This window comes from Botrytis sinoallii (genome assembly GCF_014898435.1).
Source record: "Botrytis sinoallii strain Bc 23 chromosome Unknown BSIN_013, whole genome shotgun sequence".
In the NCBI taxonomy this organism is placed as follows: Eukaryota; Fungi; Ascomycota; class Leotiomycetes; order Helotiales; family Sclerotiniaceae; genus Botrytis; species Botrytis sinoallii.
Window position 1 is genome coordinate 343398 of NW_024066040.1, and position 21415 is coordinate 364812.

Sequence of the window (21415 nt, forward strand, 5' to 3'; positions counted from 1 at the left end):
CCTACATAGGAAGGTTCATTGAGGCTTATAAACACGTCAGGGTCAGGGTCTTTCTTGAGATCTACATATATGCAAGTGTTGTATGCCAGAGTCACCTGCCTACTTCAATGCATGCAGGTGAGTCTACTTCTTTCCCGGATGATCGACGGTTTACGACTGGCAGTCAAGCTGCCAGATAGTATGCGACTTCGCCACTAAGAATACCAGGTTAGTCCTCTTGTAGTTTACTATTGTGTGATATGTGCATCTGGCTTCGGAGTTGCATACTCATTACTTTCTACCCGCACGAGTATGTGGAGAACTAAGGGCCTCTGTATCTCCCAATATTTTATGTATGCAGGGTGCAATAGCTAGACGCAGCGAATTCATGCTAGCCGATTTTATTTAAGAGGAAGGAAGGGGGGGTATTGTAGACCGCATATCTTGACCTTACTTGATAGCAAGTATGTTTCAAATCTTTATGGACTTATATCAATACCTACACAGTCTAGCTTCCTGCTGTAATGCAAAAGTACAACGTGCATATTTTTCATGTAGAATTCGTCAAATCGTATCATCTAGACCATCTCATCTCACCATATCATGTGGGTACTATCACCTTCTAGGCTTCCCAAAACACACTTTTTATTCATTGCAGGTAGCATAAAAATGGCTATTGCTTCCCAATACAACATAATATTGCAGAATCCGTCTAGTCGCATATGTACGACTAGGGTACGTACATAGTGGGGCTCGCATAGTATTTCAAAATCGTAACCCAACTCCCTTCTCAAACTTGTAAAAGCCCAGAATAGCATAAATTTTTTCATTCTCTCGCATTCAAATATTGAATGCGGAGAGACGAATCAAGAGATTCATATCTCACAATAAACACGAGTTTGGTTAGAAATGAATAGATGAACATGTGGGGTCCTACGTGGCTGCACATAGTTCACGCCTGGTTACGTGGCTCACCGAGCACGATCACGCGTCTGCACGTGAGCGAGGGGTGCAGTGCAGATAGGTGGAGATAGAGATACGTGGTACTGTATATTGCTCATGAATTATTGACAAAGTGGTAGTACCGTAGTTTGGTAATATGTGCGTTGGGGATTTCATCGAGAACAGTGGTTTGGGCATGAAGAACTTTCTGGAAATGCTGGGTGCATATCGATGCAGAATCTGGAGTCTGGAGTTCTGGGGAAGTAAGACATACGGGGAATGTGGTCGAGTGATGAGGAGCTGCAAGATTTGAATCTGTAACTAATCTAGATGAGTCACAATTGGCGGGTTGACAATACACATCTATTGGTATACCAGAACTCCACGCTCAATACACTGCTATCACTGTACCGTGTTTCGTTATAAGTTAACAATTTACGTTGTGTACTTGGTATCGTGACCCAACACTGGTAATATCCAAGATTGAATACTGACTCGAACCATAAGTATTATTCTCAGGTTGGAGTAGTACTGCATCGCACCTATAAGCTTGTTGTGTGCCAATTCCCTTATGCCTGTAGACGTTTTTGAACAGCAGATAAACCTGTAGGATAATTAGCGTAAATAAAAATTTCGTGTCCGGGCAGCAAGACATATTGAACCAAGAAAGAGAATTTTTGCTACTCCGTACAGACCAGTAGTTTGAAGTAAAGCTTGTTTGGATGTAATGGCGGCGAAAGGGGCAAGGGAGATGATTCCTTTCCCGGCATAGAACTCAACAAGAATTCATCCCTCTTTAGGACACCAACAAGTCACTGAAGATCGATGCCCTCTTCGTTCATAGGAAACTATCCTACTATATTCATTGCCCGTTAAGATGTACTTGGCGAGCGGGATGTTTTCTTTGCTAAGTCCATAGCAATAAATATGTCGATTGGATATACTTTTCCCCATAGACCCTCCTTGCATCCGAGCCAAGACCCTGAATAGAAACCCTATGCAGTCAAATCTCTCAAACCCCTCAATTTTCATTCCCACAAAGTCGTGATTCAACCCCGGTACATATTTCCCTTCCATTCATCCATTCCTATCCACCAATAATACCCAAACAAGGAAGATCCTGACATCATCACTGAAACTGCGATTCGGGCTCGCTTCCATTCATGTCCACATCTCCTTTGATCAAGACTGAGTGACATCATACACCACTTCCTCCTGCATCCACTCAAAAGAGGATGAGATTGTAAGGGCCACAGACCACAAATTGATCAAATTGTGATATGCTCATACTGCCTAATGTAATACATCAACCAATCAGTTCGGTTCCGAAACCCCGATACTCAGCTCCCCCCAAAGTCCGGAGTTTGATCATGACGCAATTCCTTCAGTGGAGCCACGGAGAAGGTAGAAGCATGTTGGTTCCGCGCGGATTTCGCTTGATGAATATAATTAACCCGCGCGGAGATTGATCTGAGATAGTAGGGTAGTATTGGTACACATCATAATATTATCGCTTCTAAAAATTAAGAGAATTTGAAAAGGCCGGAGCACTCGGGCTCCAGAAAGCTTTTCCAAGACCCCGTAAGGTCTCTGAGAACGCAGCGGGTTTTGAGTAAGAAGTATTAGGAGATGATATTGTCTTTGCTAGCACCCCTCTCGGTCTTCTGGGGTATCAAACTGAATATTGATTATGATGATGATGATGATAATGGTTATAATGATAATGATAATGATAATGAAAGAAACATCTTGCTTTTGTGATAAATGCGCTACATAAAATCAAAACTCGTTTTTATGCTTATCGATCTAAGTACACAGTCTAATTTCCCCGCTCGACTAGTACCACCACGTTCACAAATGAGTTTCACGGTACTATCAAGAATGAATCAATATTATAATACTCAAGCAGACACAGCATAATGCGATTCTCCTAACAAAAGATATTGTATCAATAGATCTTTGAATAATGACCTGTGAATAACTTTCCTAAATTTCGAGTTTGAATTCTTGAACATTGCATTCCAAAATGCCAATAACCCAAGGATTTTCGATGCAGATCTTCACGGAGAGAATCATACTAGTAACTACATTATATTCCCCACCTCCTCTCAAGTTATTTCTTCTAATTGGCGACTACAATTGTCAATATCATACTATTCAATGGAATAAAACAATGCTTTAAATAAACAAACCACGATCAACAAGTTGTGTGCGTTTCTTTCTTTCCTAGTGTTCACTCCAACTAAGAGCAAAGTACTGGTCTGATTTGAATTAAATCGGTTCGAGAAAATGAAAGCAGTTGACAATTTGATAGTAACTTTAGAATAAAACAAAAGAATAAGATACTGCGAACGTTACTGACAAAAACTGAAACACGTCTTAAGCACGCGAGGAATGTATTATAGGAAGTCTTCTTACAGAAAGTTCTATATAACGGAACTGAACATTCTTTTCGCTTTTTAATGGCTATACATCTAACTGATAAGATAAATTTTTCATCTTGAGAGCTTTTGATACTAGGGAGGGTAGTCTGGGGATAAGTGTCTCGTCTGACCTTAGTGATTCAGTGAAAAAAAAGGGGGAGAAGTAATTGGGACCCTAAGACACGCTTTATAATAATGTGTACAATGGTATATAGTTATTGGAGTTTCGAATCGATTATTACATCTATTAATTTAAATTATAACAGTCGATCTATTGAAGCACTTGTTACTCCTCTAGAGCATAAAGATCTATCGTCTCGAAGTAATTAACATGTCGGATCAATCCACGTATTGAAAAAGCAGTAGTCAAGACTATAAACTAGAGAGCTCTAGCTTCGACATTAAATTATCAGATTGAATTTATTCAACTTAACGATTCCGCTTTCTAAATGGAAACCCAGAGTCGAGATAGTGTATCGACAACTCATACGGATATAGGCGTGAGATCGACAGCAGTCAGATGTTATGTAGAATGGAATTAAGATACTCTCAGAGTGGGGAGTAAGTAATTCAGAGTCGATCTATTGAATGTTCTCATATTTTTGAACGATTTAGGACATAGGGGGGAGGCTCAAACGGGGTAGAATAATCGTTTAGACAAGCGATTCTCGGTAAACAGAGGCATTATCTTAGAAACTCATTTTATTCGAAGAGCAGATAGATGATGTAAAATCAAATTTCTATAAATCACCAAAAGCGAATATATAATAGTCAAAGGAGATTACGGTAGAACTATTTCTCATTTCCTATTACCTTATCCCGAGAGCTTCCACATCCAGATATAGATACAGTTGAAATCTTCAAAGGTGTACCGAATGACTTTCCGGGATGTTCCATCAGTTGCTATTGCAAAGGATGTTGTTGAGAGGCAATTTGAAGTCGCCCGATCATCCTACTAAGGAATTATTGATAATTCATCATCATATACTGCCAGTTGTTCTCTGATATTTGTTGCACTAGCAACTGAAAACAATGATTGCACGAAGAAGCCTTCAACTTCTTATTCATATAGGAGAACAGTTCGTCTCAAAGCCACTCGGCACTTCTCTCCAAACTAAAAATTATTTTGACTCTTCACTCAGATCCACTCTTATCTTAACATCCTTCTCTTATGATATTCGGTCCTTTCCCCATGATCCTCCATCTTCTGCAAGTTTGTGAGCCCAACATTCACGACACCCCGCCGGCTCCGCTCCCACTGTACAATGCCGTATGTCCGTCTTGACATATCCACCCAAATCGGCCCTTTCCCCGACTCATCCACTATTCCGCTTCTCGGTCCTGCAAGAATATCCGCTCCGCATGCCTATCTCACAAATGCCAAAATATGACACACGGAAACATACATCTACCTGGGGAAAGAACTATATCGGTCCTTTCCCTAAAACACTCAATCCCCAACCTAATCTCTACGGCGCGTACGCCCAACTGTTGAAATCCTCTATACCCACCGGAGTCGGTCCTTTCCCCAATACTTCTGTCATACATAAGACCGTTTTATCTCCAAACCGACTCAATCCGAGTCCAACCGTGAAGGTTGTACAGCCCGTGCCCATTGCGGGTGGAAATCGGACCTATCCCCTGTCCCCAATCCCCGATCCCCAATTCCCTCTTCCACACGCTTCATATTCATGTAAGGAGCACATGTCAAACTCTCATTCTATTGTCTAGGAAAGAATAGGGTTAGGAGTTGAGGGCATGCATCATTCAACATTCCAGCCCTAACAGAATTTTCACCCAAAGCTTGTTGTGTCTCGCAAAATTTTCCACGCTACAACCTTATCCCACTTTTGAGCCCTGGAATCTGAGGACTAGACAATGTTGAGTACCTCAAATTGCGTGGCTCCCGCCCTCAACCCATTTGCCAAGTGATTTCCAACAATCACAGTTGCCGGAAGTTCATCTCTAAGTTCCCAGTCGAACGTACTGGCCGCTTTACGGCGTACGCGCGATAAGTGGTTTGAAAATTGATAGTAGTTTGAAGTCCGAGCGGGAAGCTTCAAAGTTGGTTGAACAGTGCACCGTCGATCTCTCAGCCCGCAAACTTTATTTCAAGCCTTAGATTAAGTCCACAATAGAAAATCAATAAGACATTCATATCCATCACATTGCGAGCTTAGTGTCATCGTTAGTGTTACAACCATAAGAGGTGCATTGAATGAATTCATTAGCGAATTCAAATAGAGTTTCTGCACGCCCGTAGCTTGCACCTTTTCGTGGCTCACCGAATACCAAACATTCGGTCGGGACCGCCACTCTCCTTTGAAAATCAGCATTTTCAGGGTCCATGTTTTCTTGGTAATCCGATTGTTTCCTTGCGATTGTCTGGGCTGCTCTGTTTGGGAAGTTTTATGCCACGGCTGTTTCTTTGGTGTCGAGGATTGGTTTACGATTGTTGGTAATTTATTACCTAGTTAACGGTGCAATCTACTTTGACGCAGACGGGTGAAAGTTAAGAAATCTAGTCGATTTATCTATGCTGGACTCGTTTCAATGACGCCCGAACCCTTAGAGCCCAGTTCCATAGCCCAAGACTCTTTTGGGAGGGTTGGCTCGGTGTCAACATCAATATGGTTATGTTGACTCAATATACTAAATCTGTGGAACAAAATCGACTCGCCAAAACTGTTTTGCGAATGGTGGTTGTACCCAGTGCCCCTAACTAGAGGCGAGGTCACAGCCTACTATCTCCGGTGCAATACACCGCAATTCAAACATCAATGTGACAAAACAAAGCTTTAGGAGACATTTCTTTGTCAGACCGTTCAGGGTCTAATCTGCAAATAGAAAATGTATCCGCCTCCTATATTTTTTGTTCTCTTTGTAAAGCTATAATGAAGATCTTAGTGAAAGTACTATTCTCATGCGCCCCGAGATCTTCAACTCAGCCTCACCAGATCAAAAAATAGATATCAAAAGCTTCTCAGATCGCAATCAATTCTGAACACAGACTTCTCTAGCGTTGAAGATCAGTACTTACTACTCACCGTTGCGTTGAATTTCACAGAGATAAGAAATGTTTCACGACATTGTTTGACATATTGAATTGACTCTACGGTATCAAAGTTCTATTGCACAACATCCTTGACAGCGAAACTGTATCACTCATAGTTTTCTCCAAATCCTGCAAAATGCATGTGTAAGCAGTGGTACTAGATTTATCATATATGCAATTTCAAGGTTGCGCTTGTGTACACCGCGAAAATGCCATTCATTTTCTATGCTGCTTGTTGCTTGGTTATATTCGTCGCGATAAGAGAGTTTCACCACATGCAGAGCGTTTAACCTTCCGTTTTGAAGTTTGTTTGCAGGACTAGAGCGTTTACACCTATTGAAATTGAATAGTGATGAATTTGATATCGATTTTTGAGGATATTAAAGGGGACAACATGATATCGGAACATTAAAGCCTGGTTAAAGGGCTAAGATGTGGTTGTACGTGTCATACAGCAACGGGGTTACACAAAAGGCGTGATCACAAGATCAGCTTCTTTTTCTGATATATTTTCATGGTGAGCACTTGGGGGTAAGAGGTGGGGGAAGGGATGATGATGATGATGATGAGAAAATACTTTAGAGTCAAGAAGAGCGAGTCGCTGAGTGGAGAGGAGATGGTTTCCCCAGATTATCACATATCCGATTCCTATTATCCAGACTGCAGCGGTGGTAAGTTATCAAGTAAGAAAAGACCCCACCATCCCTCCTCTCCCCACTTCTCATCAAAGGGGACAAGAGAAAGTTTATCAGCCGTGCTTCTCGAATAAGAAAAAAATGAAGATATATTGTTTTAGCGTCATGTAGACTAGTATACAAGTGAACATTAATATGACCCTACTTCCTCATTAGGTCACACAAAGAGGTATCTTCGATGCCCCAACAGATTGCCCTTCGGGGCTGACAATTAAAGGGTCCTCGAACCTAGTTGCTATATCAGAGAGATTATATGAACACTCGGGTCCAAACTCAGTACCACGCCTTTGAAAAGTGATAAGAAATTGATACTATACCAATAAGGCCCTGAGAATCATCGGATGGTTTCTTGAGATTTGCTCTTTATTCTCTAGAATTGATAGTGACAGCAGTAGTGGAAGGCAAACCCTTCGTATTTCATGCCCGATGTTATCTTGAGGAAAATCAATATCCATAATGATTATCAATATATCAGTCCATCAATCACCCCATGCCAATGATTGCCAATTAAAGCCCACAATAATTCGTGCAGATGTGCAGATCCAATCACATGCGACATGACTAGTCACTTGGAAATATGCACGTTTGTTAAAATCACTGGATATAAGCCTGTTCTAGATGCATGGCCAAGTTCCTAGGTATTTGATCTAATGAAACGCCATGATAAGAATTTCAGAGATTTTGGTACCGTGACTTTATAAAGTCACGGTACTCGGGGTACACGAGAACGTGACCTTCATCTCATCATGACGAGGACTGACATCTTACGATGTTCCGGTGAGATTCCTACTGGAATAGGGTTTCTCCGTGTCATTCGGATCGGTAGAGAGCTGAAGTTGAAGATAAACTATGTACCGGTACTTCCGGTACCAAGATGCGGCATGGAAATGGGGATATTGTCCGAGATCGTCATATCTCTTCAATGTATATTTAAAGTTTGAACTGGGATGCCAGGTAAACAGGTCCCTACTTACATACCCTCATGTATCATGTACCATGATGATGTATCTTTGTCTCTTGGTCTTTTTGGCAAGATTTGTCAGTTCTGTATGACCCGAGTATGTCACCCCGCATCCTCAATGTAAATTATTGTCCTCTACAGCCAGCAAGATAGTTCGAGGGTTCAAACCGCTTGATAAGTAAAATTACATCATATCAACTAGTAAATAAACGGACTTCCAGATCAGACACTATCTCGACTACACTCTCACGAGTCATGACATTATATCTGACAGCTGCACATCCCTTACTTGGAAGCTACCCCGCATTATCTTGGCACAACTATTCACCACAGAAGTGAAACAGAGGCTTGAAGATATAAAATCTCAGCCAATCAATTCTCCATCCCGTTATTGTACGACGCTGTGTGAAATGACCAGTCATATCTCATATCTCATCTATATCCACATGTCTTACACCATCAGAAACAAGGAGGGGGTGACATGTGAAAATAACGTCTTCCAACGCCACCAAGTAGGACGTCTCAAACGCCTTTGAGAAATTCTCCTAATTCTCCTAATTATCACACCATTTCGTTTTTCTCAAGAGGGGCAAGCGAAAACGCCCTCTACGCCTCTAACCCAACGAAATGGATACGAAAAGCCCGTGGCAATTGTGTTACATAACCCCTTCGTACTACCATGGGGGAAACTCCTCGGGCAATATTCGGAATGGCATGTTATAATTGATGTGCATGTAAAAAAAGCGTGGGATGTGGTATACTTCGTATTAGAATCCTAAACATTGAAAATTTTTCTCCTTGGACATGCGATATGTGTTACTTGAAAATTATATAATTATAGTGGAATGAGATGGGATAGAGATGGAGAAAACCGAGGGACCAATAACCTATCAAACATAATGAACCCCTAAATTTACCGAACACACAGGACGAGACGGGAACATACCAAGCATTTTTCTCTGCCTTCTCATTTCCAAATTCGGGGTTCGCGAAGTCTAGATCGTCTAAAAACAGTCTCTATCAAGAGACCCCCGATATAATCCCGAACTCTCTCAATGATTGTTTACCTATCAAAATCTCTTTCCAAATGCATCTCTTTCCCATCTGCGCCGTTTTTGCATACATAAGATGCGAACTATTGAGAAGCAATTCTTTGCAATGTGCATGCAGATAGATAGCCCATTTCATGCGAGCTGCTCAAAACGAAAAAACAATATATCATATCATCGTACGAGTAATGTAACGGTCAAGACGAATTTAGAATCCGATACCAAGGTATGAAATGGGAGGGAGCGCTTTCGCTCTTCTTGGCTCGTTTTCCGTTCGCCTCTTCGTCGCATTCGTTTTGCCTATCAAAATTCCGACATCGTACATATATCTATAGCAAAGCTATCGGGTATTTGCCACTGCGTATGCAGATATGTCACGCTATTGTTGTTACACGGCGCGTGATATGGCATTAGTACATGCGAGTTTGAATTTGTTTGTAGACGGTTAGTAAGTGGGATGATGAAGTGCAGAGTGTGTGTTACACAACATGAAGAAGATATTGAGCAGGCAAACTTGCATGCAATTCAATGGTTTGGATTGGCATGCACTGGAAGATTCTCGAAAATGTGAAGATATACTCTTCTTGGTATGACACAAACCAAACTTTGGTTAAATATGGATAATGTATAGGTATGACTTGCAGTTAGGTTATACATGTCTGTATGCACTGCGATCATGTCAATAGAGTGCACCGAATTTAGCTATTCTTCTTAGGATCATCTAAAATGCGCTTCCATCTCTGGAGAAACGTCAGCTTTACCCGGTAGAGCACCCCGAAACTCGATCAACCTATACGAGATGAAATCAGAACCGGCAAGTAAGATGAGAGAGTCAACGACATTCTGAAATCGATCCCAACCACAGCCTACAGACTCCATCAATCGCTCCCGTATTGACCCATCCATCAAAATCATCGCCTACATTTCCAATTTTGCCCCACGCTCCTAGTCTCCCGCGCGCAAACCCACACACAAGAAGAGTTTCGAACCTCATTTTATTTCATCCTATTCTGTACCAAGAGGCTGAGCTTCCATATATGTTTCATCACTCATATTTCATTCAATTGTGGATCAAGGCCAAGAATAGGCGCTTGACATCCTTCCACGAGTAACGTTCTCGGGCCACCAGTAGGCGGCAACACAACCACCCATGAAGAGTGGTGTTTTTGTACGAAAAATCCCCGACGCAACCTGTATGCGGCCGGCCTCGGAGTGATTCTATGTTCCGCAGTATCAGGAATGATGGTAAGTAGTACGATGGTACCTGTTGGTATGTACAACAGTCGAATGGATGTGATGTGATGTACATTGTCATGTAATTTCAAACCGTGCACGGTTATCGAATTTTTGGATCGATCAATAGAGAGGAGGTCTAAAAGGACGAAGAGATTTTCTTTTACAATATCGCTTTGGACGAGTGCCAATGTCAGAGATTTCCGAATCCATGACTGCTCTCTGAAAGTCTGTCAACCGTACCTAGATAACGTGACATCGAAGGCCTTCTCATTGCCGGGTTGTCTATGGCCCATCCCAAGTGCACCTCAAATCTTCACCAAGCCCATGCAGCTCTTCTTCTCCACCGCGCGGAAGCTCAAAATGAAATTACCTGCCGTAATCACGTCACGGTTCCTCCAATTTCATCCTCAAGTTTCTTTCATTTGATATCCCACTTATCGCTTATCTCTAGACGAATCTAGATCTAAAGAATTAGGTTGTTGTCTCATAACGGCGCTTAACTTTCTTCTTCTCCCTTTGTCAAATACTATCAAGTAAATATAAATACGTACCTAACACAGTTCTATAATAAGTGTTTCGGGTTTCAGATGATGGGGAAAGTACTAAGTTAGTGTATGAGGCGCTTAGGGAATTCTGTGTTGAAGATTTGATGATGGATTTTGATCGATTGCGGCGTGTTTATGTACAATAGATTTTGAATGTAAAAATGTAAAAATTTGCCTTAAGAAATGCATCTTGTGAACAGTATGAATACCGAGACACCAATGATATTATCATAACAATGCCATCCAGACCTCTCGGACCAGAGGTCATCGTGGCCTCTTTCCTCACTCCCGGAGGTCAAGATCCGTACCGTAGACTCGTCACTCCTTCATCAACCTCACCAAGAACTCTATACATCATACCCACAATCCCATAACCATCCAGCATGCTCGAACCCGTGACCATCTCCGTGACCCAAATACCAAATAAGCTATAATATTGATCCTTAGATCCATATGGCGGCTATCTCCTCCGGGCGGGTTCTAACCGCAAAATCTGGGGTAAAATTAACTGGCAACCTGGATACTTCCTTTTCTTCCATCTTCCTTCCTCCTACCATCAATCCTATGATCTTTAATGCCCCAAAAATTGTTTCCCGTTATAGAAATCACGGTCAAAATTTTAAAATCTATTCAACAAAGATATACTTTCAGTGCTAAGATACTAAACTGAGCGCTTGAATGATACCGAGAATGTACGTGAATTAGTGTCTGAGCTCAAAGAACGGTACATTGATGCCAACATGCGGGGTATGGATCTTTTTCGAGTCTAGAGAAGGAAAAGGTATCTTTATGCAGAAATGAAACGGGAAATGTCTGAGGGACGTGGCAGTGTAAGAGGAAATATCAATTGAGTTTGAAGATACGATCTTTTGCCGTGGGGGTCATGAAGTTTTAGAATGTTGATCTCAACTTTCGTGATAGTTTAGTGAGGATTAACCTCTCAGTGGTACCGGTACGATGGTAACCCCCCTTTGCCACTAGTAACGGTATGACAGATACCAGATTGATAACGAAAAAAGCTGTTTCTGGATTGGTTTGACATATTGATAAGATGAAAGTAAATATCAACAATCAGTATAGCCAATTACTTAGTCAGAGAGTGTGTGGCAATTACAAGACCATAGCTTCTGAACCGCGCCAGAAGCATACTACACTAACTCCAATATTCATCAATGCTGAGGCCACTTACTTTATTTTCGCCTCCTGTTCTCCATGTAATCTTCAACCAACCAAGTTAACCTACCTGTGGCCCACTTGTACCCTCTGACGGTTCTCGGAATAGGAACAAAAGCCAAAGCCCGAGCAAAGCTAATCAACAACTGTTCAACAATAGTGTTATCTGCAATACTACCAGCTACTAACTAGTATAGAAATCAATGCTGAAAATCTTGCCAGTGGCAATGATATCCAGTCTGCTTTCGTGCTAAAGTACCCCGAGTAGCCAAGGAACGATCAAAAAAAAGTCGAAATTCGGGGTCCTCCATTCTCCGCTCTCCATATTGATATCTTCAACTTTGACCACTGGTTATTGATATCAGTTTGTAACCCTATTCAAGGTGGATGCCTTGACGATGCAGAAAGGTACTTCCTTTCCTCATCCATCTGGACAATGGAAAACCCGGGGGCTCGAGGAATAATCAACCGATATGTATTCTCGGTGACTAGTAGCCATCTACAAGCAAGTAAGCAAACATACACACAAGTTTCAAGATTTCAAATCTGCAAGAAGCAAAAAGGAAATCTTTTTGGAGTAAGGGAGATCAACAATACCTATACTCTCTTCGTACCTATCGTAATGTCGATCCGATCTCGACCAAAAGAACCACTGGTACCGACGTCAATATCCCTATAAAAATTAGGACAAAGATTTCCATCCCGCACTCTAAGTCACGACGCAAAAATGGATCGGTAGTCCCGGATACTTGGTCCCTCTACCTAGTTTTTGCTAACTCGCGGCTGTGATCTTGGCAGGGACGTTTCCCGTTTGAATTCTTATTTATGTATTTCTAATTACTATTACAATTATTTGAAGATCAATCAACAGCTTAGAACAAATCACCACCAACCCAAGATCAATCATTACTCTACTGAGTGTGTTCTCTCCCTGTCCTGACCGTCGATCTCTAAGATCGGTATCCGTTTCCCATCAAAAATCGATGGAAAAAGAAAAGAAATTAAACATGGGATTAACTTTCCATAACTCCTGAAGATCTGATCTACCGAATTTTAGAATTTCCCACATGTTCATGATGTTTCCCGTCTTTGATGTTCTCATCGAATTTTGATATTTGGACTTTGCGATGAGCTGATACATCGGTACACATGGTAGACATTCATCGATTTGATTGAATGATTCGATACAAGATGATAATGACATCATTTTTCTTAATTCCTTCAATTCCAAACCCCCACCTACCAGATATAAAAAGAGAAGCTCGGAACCCGGCGGTCATGACCTGACCACCTGGAACAAGCCTCACCCACAATACTCGTTTCGTCTGAGTACCTGTGGCGTTGAACAAAGCTTCAGGGGTTAAGACCTTTTAGACACCTCATCAATTTTTGAAGGATGATTGAGGAGAGACGATTTAGACTTGATTTATAGATCGTTCAATTATCTCAAACCCTCTTTTTGATGCTGTCAAAAAGCTTCATCATCTTTATCAGATCCCTTTATGTTCTCCAATCCACTCCATCTTTCCCTCCCTTCCACATGTAGCAAGTAACACTTGATTAGAGATATAATTTTTTATCTATTACGAGGATACGATCATACGAATGCACGATATCTCCACCTAGACTAAGTCAGGATCTCACTGGCCAACATTGACTGCATAAATCCCAACTAGTCTCGCTCATCCATGTCCAATCAAACCCAATCCATGCACCAAGAAAAGAAAAAAAAAGAAAAATCAAGGAAATCGCACGTTCTCGTATGCTGAAATAGGCGAGAATTTGGATAGGACTAGAGATATGGATGGGATTCTAGAATTAGCCAATCATTTCTATTATGGGAATTGTGAGAGGTCTAGAGCGAATCGATCGAGGGAATGATAGGATTGGTATGTTGATAATTTTAAAGAGGGAAATTTACGAGATGGAAGAGAAGAATTCGAAGAATTTTTTCCATAAACAATGCCCAGTAATTGAACGGCTGGATACTTCCAGAGAGCTCATTCATATTGATGCAGTACATATCACGAGATAGTTGAGCAATGCTAGTTGGTTGAGACATCAGAATAGAAAGCGGTTTAACATCGTATCAAGGTGCTTCCAACACTTCTTTAACCTCACCGCCATAAAGGCAAATTCGCAACGCAACGCAGAGTACACAGATCATAAAACCTATACCAAGTAACCAAGGTTTCATGTGTATGTACGGAGCATGTATGTGTATGTATGTATGAGAGTTGGGAACTTGGGGTAGAACAATAAATACCGTTGAGAATTCTCATCACGATGATAATAATTCTGCTGAACCGTGCATTTTCTTTTGGATGATACCCCACGATGATCTTTCCTATAATTAATTTCTTCATCTCCATCTCGATTCTCCTTCTCCATCTCCTTCTCCATCCACTCCACTCCACTCCACTCCCGTCGTCTTAGACTTTTTCGGAGAAAAACTCCTCTCCCGTCGAAACTCGAATGATGAATCTGTCTCTCTCCTCTTCCAACTTCCAACCCACTCCAACCCCTAAATTTCAACTTCAAAAAAATAAGCAATCGAAACGAAATTACAGCGTCGTATGCTCATTGCCCGTCCCAAAAGTGCTCACATACCCATCATCCCGATGCATCGCTATCAAACCAGCACCAGCACGCACACCAACAACCAAACGTGCCTTGGAACATTCAACTCGAGACTCGCCCTCGCGTAAACTTTCTTTTTGCTACACCACGCTTTTCCGCTCCCAGCCAGTGCCAGCCGCCAGCCCGTCCGGAAATCCGCGCATGGACGAACTTTGAAGGAAGCCCACGTTGCGCTACTTCCCTAGACATCCAGCATTACAATTGACAACAGCCATTGCAAATTATAAGACTACACTCACGATGTAGTACATATAAGACAGTAACCAGCCCTCCCCCCAAAAAATGAGGTCATGGTGACTCGTGCACGCGTTACCATTCTAATACCTATGCCACGAACTAAGCATCCCAGCAATTTCTTAACTTCACGAGGTTATCTCTCGATATCGTCTCAGCGTCTCCAAATGTCTTACTCTCATACTTCCCAGTGCGAGCCTAAAGATGGAGACTGCTTGTTCTCACCACGAAAAAAAAAAAAGGGCTGTGCTGAGTGAGACATTACAATACATACACACATAATCAAAAATTGGAGACGAAGATTGCGAAATCCAGAGTATGTACTGCACCGCTTGAGAATCGAGATATACTCCGTACAGGGATGGATATCATTTGCATGCTTGAATCGTAGAATTGGGGAATTTATAGGCTGGGCTAGGCTGGGCTGGGGGGAGAGATGGATATGGATCTGGTTATGGATGTTCCAGAGTACATACAGGGTAGGTAGGTAGGTCTAGGGATGAGGTGAGGTGAGGTGATTACAGAGTCGTAATTAGATGTGTAGCTAGGGTAGCTATTGAACTTTATGAAATCCATGCTCATGGAGTCATGGTGAGCTAGCTTCCCTCCTTACCAATCGATCAATTGATCAATTGATCCATCTATCGTGTAACCACGGAGCCAGACGGGCTGGGCTCACATAGTATCAAAAGTTTCATTTTACAGTATTTCCAAAGAAAAATAAAAATCGCATTGAAGATAATTATAATACGATAGAATCTTACAGGTAGTTGAATATCCCTACATAATCAAATCGTACATACTACGTACAGCATCTTCTATGACTACTTATATACATACATACATACTGCAGGTCTTCCTCGCATCACTACAGGATCGATAGATAAATGACCATCGAATAGAGATTCAATATCACGAATGAATAGGAACTACCTATATCACACATCACATATAGCATAGCATTTCAAAACTCAAGATAAGAACCCCTCCCATCACATCTCGGAGATGAAGGTTCAAAATCAGGTAGGTTGAAACGTCGCAAAAACGGGAGAAAACCTACTAGTATTATCTCGTATATCCATACCTATCTACATCTATCACGGTTTTTCTCCTTCCTTTCTTGCTTAGAAATCCCATACTTTATTCAATATTTCCATTTCCATACAATCCCCGTTTCCATACCTATCTAAATCCCAATCCCAATCCCAATCTAAAATGAAAATTTCATCTACCCGCCCGCTTACCTACCATACCATACCAATTATTCAATCCCTCTTGGCGGCGTTTTTTCCACACTATACATGATAGATACTAAACATACCATACCACACCACCGCAAACCATGCATACCTCCTCGTACTACCTCCCAAATTCCAAGCTACCACCCACCCATCACATCACATCACGGCATCTCCTATCCGTGCCAATGCCGATACGATGATATGCTATGGTATGTATGGTATGGTGTGATGAATGTCGTGCTAGTATAGTATGTATGTACTACCGATATGAAACTGCGCGGGCTGGATAAATCTATTCCGGGTTCCGGGTGCGGTTGGTGGATTTTTGGGGTTTGTTTTTTGGGGGGGGGGGGGGCGGGGGGGAGGTGGTATGCGTAGTCAGCATGTAAATACATCCATAACAATTATTATTGTTATTATAATGATTACTATCTTTATTTTTCTTGCTCGGGATCGGACTGTGGTAGGAGATCAAGAGTTAGCTAGTCAACTATCTATTCAACTATCTATTCAACTATCTATTCAACTATCTATTCAACTATCTATTCAACTATCTATTCAACTATCTATTCAACTATCTATTCAACTATCTATCTAAGTATCCAAATCCAAGTATCTACAATAACCTCCTCCCTCTACTCCCCTCTACCAACACAGCTATCCACTCTCGTTAACTCTCATTAACTTCCGTCAACTCGGGTTTACTCCATAGCTGAGAGGATATACATTTCTTTACCTTTCCGTTTCGGCTTGGGGTTCGGCTTCAGGTTCGCTTTGCTTCCGTAAAACGTAATGCGGCTCCCCAAGCAGAGAGAGAGAGAGAGAGAGAGAGAGAGAGATTCGCGAAACTTCTTGATGCGTAGTCGAGTCGCTTGTATATCGGGGCCCTAGGAGTATGCAATTTGTAATTTGGGGAGGGAGGGGAAGGGGAGGGGAAGGGTGGATGTATGTATGTGATTACTACATGTTAGATATACTACTACATATCTATTGCTTGGTTACATATGCGTATGTTGAATTTTGAGATGAAGGGGGGGGGGGGGGGGGGGGTTGTATACAGATTATTTACCTACCTACCTACATATATACATGTATACATGTATACAAATATATGTATAAAAAAATTCTCTATTTCCCATCCATCTCATCCGCGCCTCACCCGCACCTCCGCGTTCAAGGATTTCCCTATCTCTCATTCTCATTCTCATTCTCACTCTCATTCACTCACTGCGAAGTATGTTTTTCATTAACAACTAACACTAGCCGCCTACCTACCCATCCCCACTATCTGATCCCAACCCATTGAAGTTGAGACTCCGAAGTTTCCGAGTTGGGATAGGATATGATATGGGATAGGAATTAAGTTTAGACTTTTGCGTAAGATGCGTAAGAAAGTAATGAATACCTACCTACCTACCTACCTACTCTCGAGCTACTCTCCAAAAAAGAAGAAAAAACTCATTCTCAATTCTCAATTCTCAATAGAGATAGGAGATAGATACTCGAGTAACCTTACTACGCCGGGACTCGGGTCCTCGGGTCCCGTGATATACTAGTAATCATAATCATAATCATAATCATTCTCGAAATTTGAGGTTGAGATGTAAATGTGGAGGTGAAGGTCTGGTGGGTGTGTAAATGTGATTAAGTAAGTAAGTAATGATCCACCCATCTATCCATCTATCCATCCATCTGTCGTCAAAACCTAGAGCTCAAATCAAGCGCTCGCTTTTGTGTTGGATACCTAGGTAGGTATTTGATGTCTGAAATTTGATGAGTGATTGAGCGATTGAGCAAGCGATTGATTGAGGATCCACTATTTTTCGTTACCTAGGTACTTACTGTGTAAATATGGTGTATGGGTAGGTGGAAAGCTTGGATGGGATGGATGGATGGATGAGATGGATGGGATGGGAAATAGATGATGATTATGATGTGAGTGAGTGAGTGAATAGAGTAGTGAAGTTGAGTTCAGTGGGTGAATTTGAGTGAAGGAGGAAGGTCTTCTGCTGAGGAGGTGGATAGGCAGATGAAGAGTTGGAGAGTTGGAGAGGTGGAGAGAGGATGGGGATGGGGATGGGGATTATTTGGATAGGGTTTGATATGGAGTATGGAGTATGTATGATGGCGTATATATGACTGGAGTCATATATGCTGGAGTATATATGATGGAGTATATATGATGTGTAGTCAGATGGTAGGATATGTAGATTGAATGAAGAGAGATACCTGGGCTACTTGTAATCTACACTCTGATTTTATTAGAAGATATATATAAAGATATAATGATATATATCATCACATAAACATAGCAACTATTCGAAACTCTAATACTCACCTATTCACCTATCTATCTATCTGTTTATCTTCCTTATATATTCTTCTCCTATTTAAATCATTATCTATATATCTATCTATTATAAAAACAAAATATATCCCATAAACTAAATCATTCATTTAACTATTACTACTACTATTACTACTACTATCTAAAACATAGTATTATATTACATTATATTTCTTTCGCTATATAAATTTCGGAGCGTTTAATATTTTCGATTATTTCTATTATTCTATTATTCTTATCTTAATAATTAATAGAAATTATAAAAGTAATAATAATTTTCTTTTATAATCTTTCTATATTTTCATTTAGATTATTATTTAAGTTTTTATAAGATTTTTTATAAGGTCTTTTTTTAGTTTTTTATCTAATTTAGTTTTAGATTGTAGTTTAAATTATTTAGATTATTTCAAATTTCAAATAGAAAATAAGAACAAAAAAAATTGAATTTGAATTAGAATTAAAGTTTAAATAGAATAATGATAATAATAAGCTTTTAGCAAGTCTTTAATAATTCTTTATTTTTCTAATTCTATATATATATATAGAAAATATTATATAATTATATATAAATTGAATTCCTAAGTATTAAGAATATAATTAATATATATTATACAAACCGCATGGTCTTAGTATAGCTATATAGACCGAATCGATTATGAATTTACTACTACTACTACTGCTATACAAAAATCCCGTAAAATCTGATGTATAAGTTTCTTTTGCTACACTCCGAAACAAATCATTACCTACCTATATCTATCTATCATAGAAACAAAACCTATCCCACAAACCAAACCGCTACCTAACTCCCACTCCCACTCCCACTCCCACTCCCACTACCACCATCCAAAACACAGCATTACATTACATTTCGATACATTTCGCTACCTACACAAATACTCCCCCTCCCCCCTTCAAAAAAAACCATTACTATCACTATCACCATCAAAGACTCAAAGACTCAAAAACTCAAGCTCTTCCCTGCTCATCCCTCCCTCACCCTCCTCTACAATATACCTACGCCAAGCAAGAAAACAAAAACAAGCCACAATGGGACACGAAAATCAAGGATTTGCTATGCATGAGCTGGGGTTGTGACAGGGAAGGTTGGGGTTGATTGATGAGGGTTTTGGTAGGGAGAGAGAATGGATTGTGTGTTTGTTTGGTGGTCTTGAGTTTGGATTATGGATTATGGATTATGGATTATGGATTATGGATTATGGATTATGGATGGATGGATGGGGTATTGAATGGGGTATTAAAGTAAGAGAACAAATACAGCAGAAGAGAGAAAGAAAAGATAAGAAAGATAAATAAAAAGAGAAATCGAAAATAGTTTTTTATATATTTATTTTATTTTATTTTATGGATATGTAAGATTACATACTTGATATATATTCCATTTATATTGCAGAGAGGAGAGAAGGGAGATAGACAGACAGATAGATAGTTTCATTTATTTATTTATTATTAGTTATGTATTTATTTATTTTATTTATTTATTTATTTATTCATTCATCATTCATTCATTTCATTCATTCATTCATTCATTCATTCTTTTTTTTCTCGAGAAAATTATGGAAAGGGAATGAATGAACGGGTTTACAGTTCATTTTTGCATATTGAAGTTTTTTTGTACGCACAGGGTAGGAATGGAAGTACAGTATCGATGCATGTGTGTTTTTTGTAGAGATAAGATAGAAAGTTTATATATATGGTGGGAGGTGTGTGTAGGTATTAAAGGGTTTGAGAGTATGTATGTATGTTTCATTGTGTGTTTTTTTGGATCTGTTTAGTGGAGGTTTGAGGTTTGAGGTTTGAGGTGGGAGTGATGGATGGATGGAGGGAGGATGGATGGGGCCATGGAGAAGAGACAACGGAGATATTGGGTTGGGGATGTGATTGATTGATTGATTGATTGATTGATTGATTGATTGATTGATTGATTGATTGATTGATTGATTGATTGATTGATTGATTGATTGATTGATTGATTGATTGATTGATTGATTGATTGATTGATTGATTGATTGATTGATTGATTGATTGATTGATTGATTGATTGATTGTTGATTACTACTTGATTTGTAATGATGGGATGTGATGATATGGATGAAGTGTGGAATCTATCAGAAATGAGAGTTGTTCTTCAAGTGATGGATAGATGAATGGATGGACATCAAGATAGATGAAGAGGTTAGATGAACCGGTTCATACGCCATTGGAAGAATAGGTAGATAGATATCGTAGATGGATGAACAGAAAGATAGATATCCCACGCCACTCACTCACGACCCATCCAAACGACAGCTTGTGAAGAAAATGGCGAACGAGAAATGTTCGCACGGAAATGTGCATGGTGGATTGGGTATGGGATGGAGAATGGATACGTCCCTTTCGACTTCGTACTGACCTACTTCGTCAGGCTTTCCCCTCTTTTTGCCAACTCGTCGAATGGAGTCGAGATATCCTCTTTCGCGCATGGAAAGGGAGGGGATTGATCCAATGAGTGAGTGACAGAACAGTGGTTTTCATACAGTAGTTTGGGTAGAGATACTGCTGTCTATAAGGTTTGCTTTCTGATGTGGGGATTTGGGGGGTGGAAGGGAAGGGAAGGAAGGGAGAGAGGATTGTGGCGATGAGTTTTGATGGTTGATGATGGTTGATGATGATGTTTTGATTGAGGATTGGATGGATGGATAGATGGATAGATGGGTGGGTGGACTTGGTTGAGTCTGACTGAGTTTCTCAATATGTTCAGGCAGGGTAGGTTTGGTTCGTGGACGATGGACGGGAAGAGGTGGTAATCATACATCGTACATTAATTGATGTAGCATACATACATACACATATACATACATGCGCAGTCTATACATCCGCAGTCCATACATCCAT

General features: G+C 40.5%; 2 protein-coding genes across 2 annotated transcripts; both read left to right on the plus strand.

Moving 5' to 3' along the window:
• Positions 1–4721: 4721 nt before the first annotated feature.
• EAF02_007575 (uncharacterized protein) lies at positions 4722–5075 on the plus strand (the record flags this gene model as incomplete). The annotated part of the gene is made up of 1 exon (XM_038903623.1): positions 4722–5075. One exon carries the CDS (start codon positions 4722–4724, stop codon positions 5073–5075), a length of 354 nt encoding a protein of 117 aa, XP_038756437.1.
• A 9461-nt stretch (positions 5076–14536) lies between these two features.
• EAF02_007576 (uncharacterized protein) lies at positions 14537–14854 on the plus strand (the record flags this gene model as incomplete). Its single annotated transcript, XM_038903624.1, has 1 exon — positions 14537–14854. The coding sequence occupies one exon, from the start codon at positions 14537–14539 to the stop codon at positions 14852–14854; it is 318 nt and encodes a 105-aa protein (XP_038756438.1).
• Positions 14855–21415: the final 6561 nt, after the last annotated feature.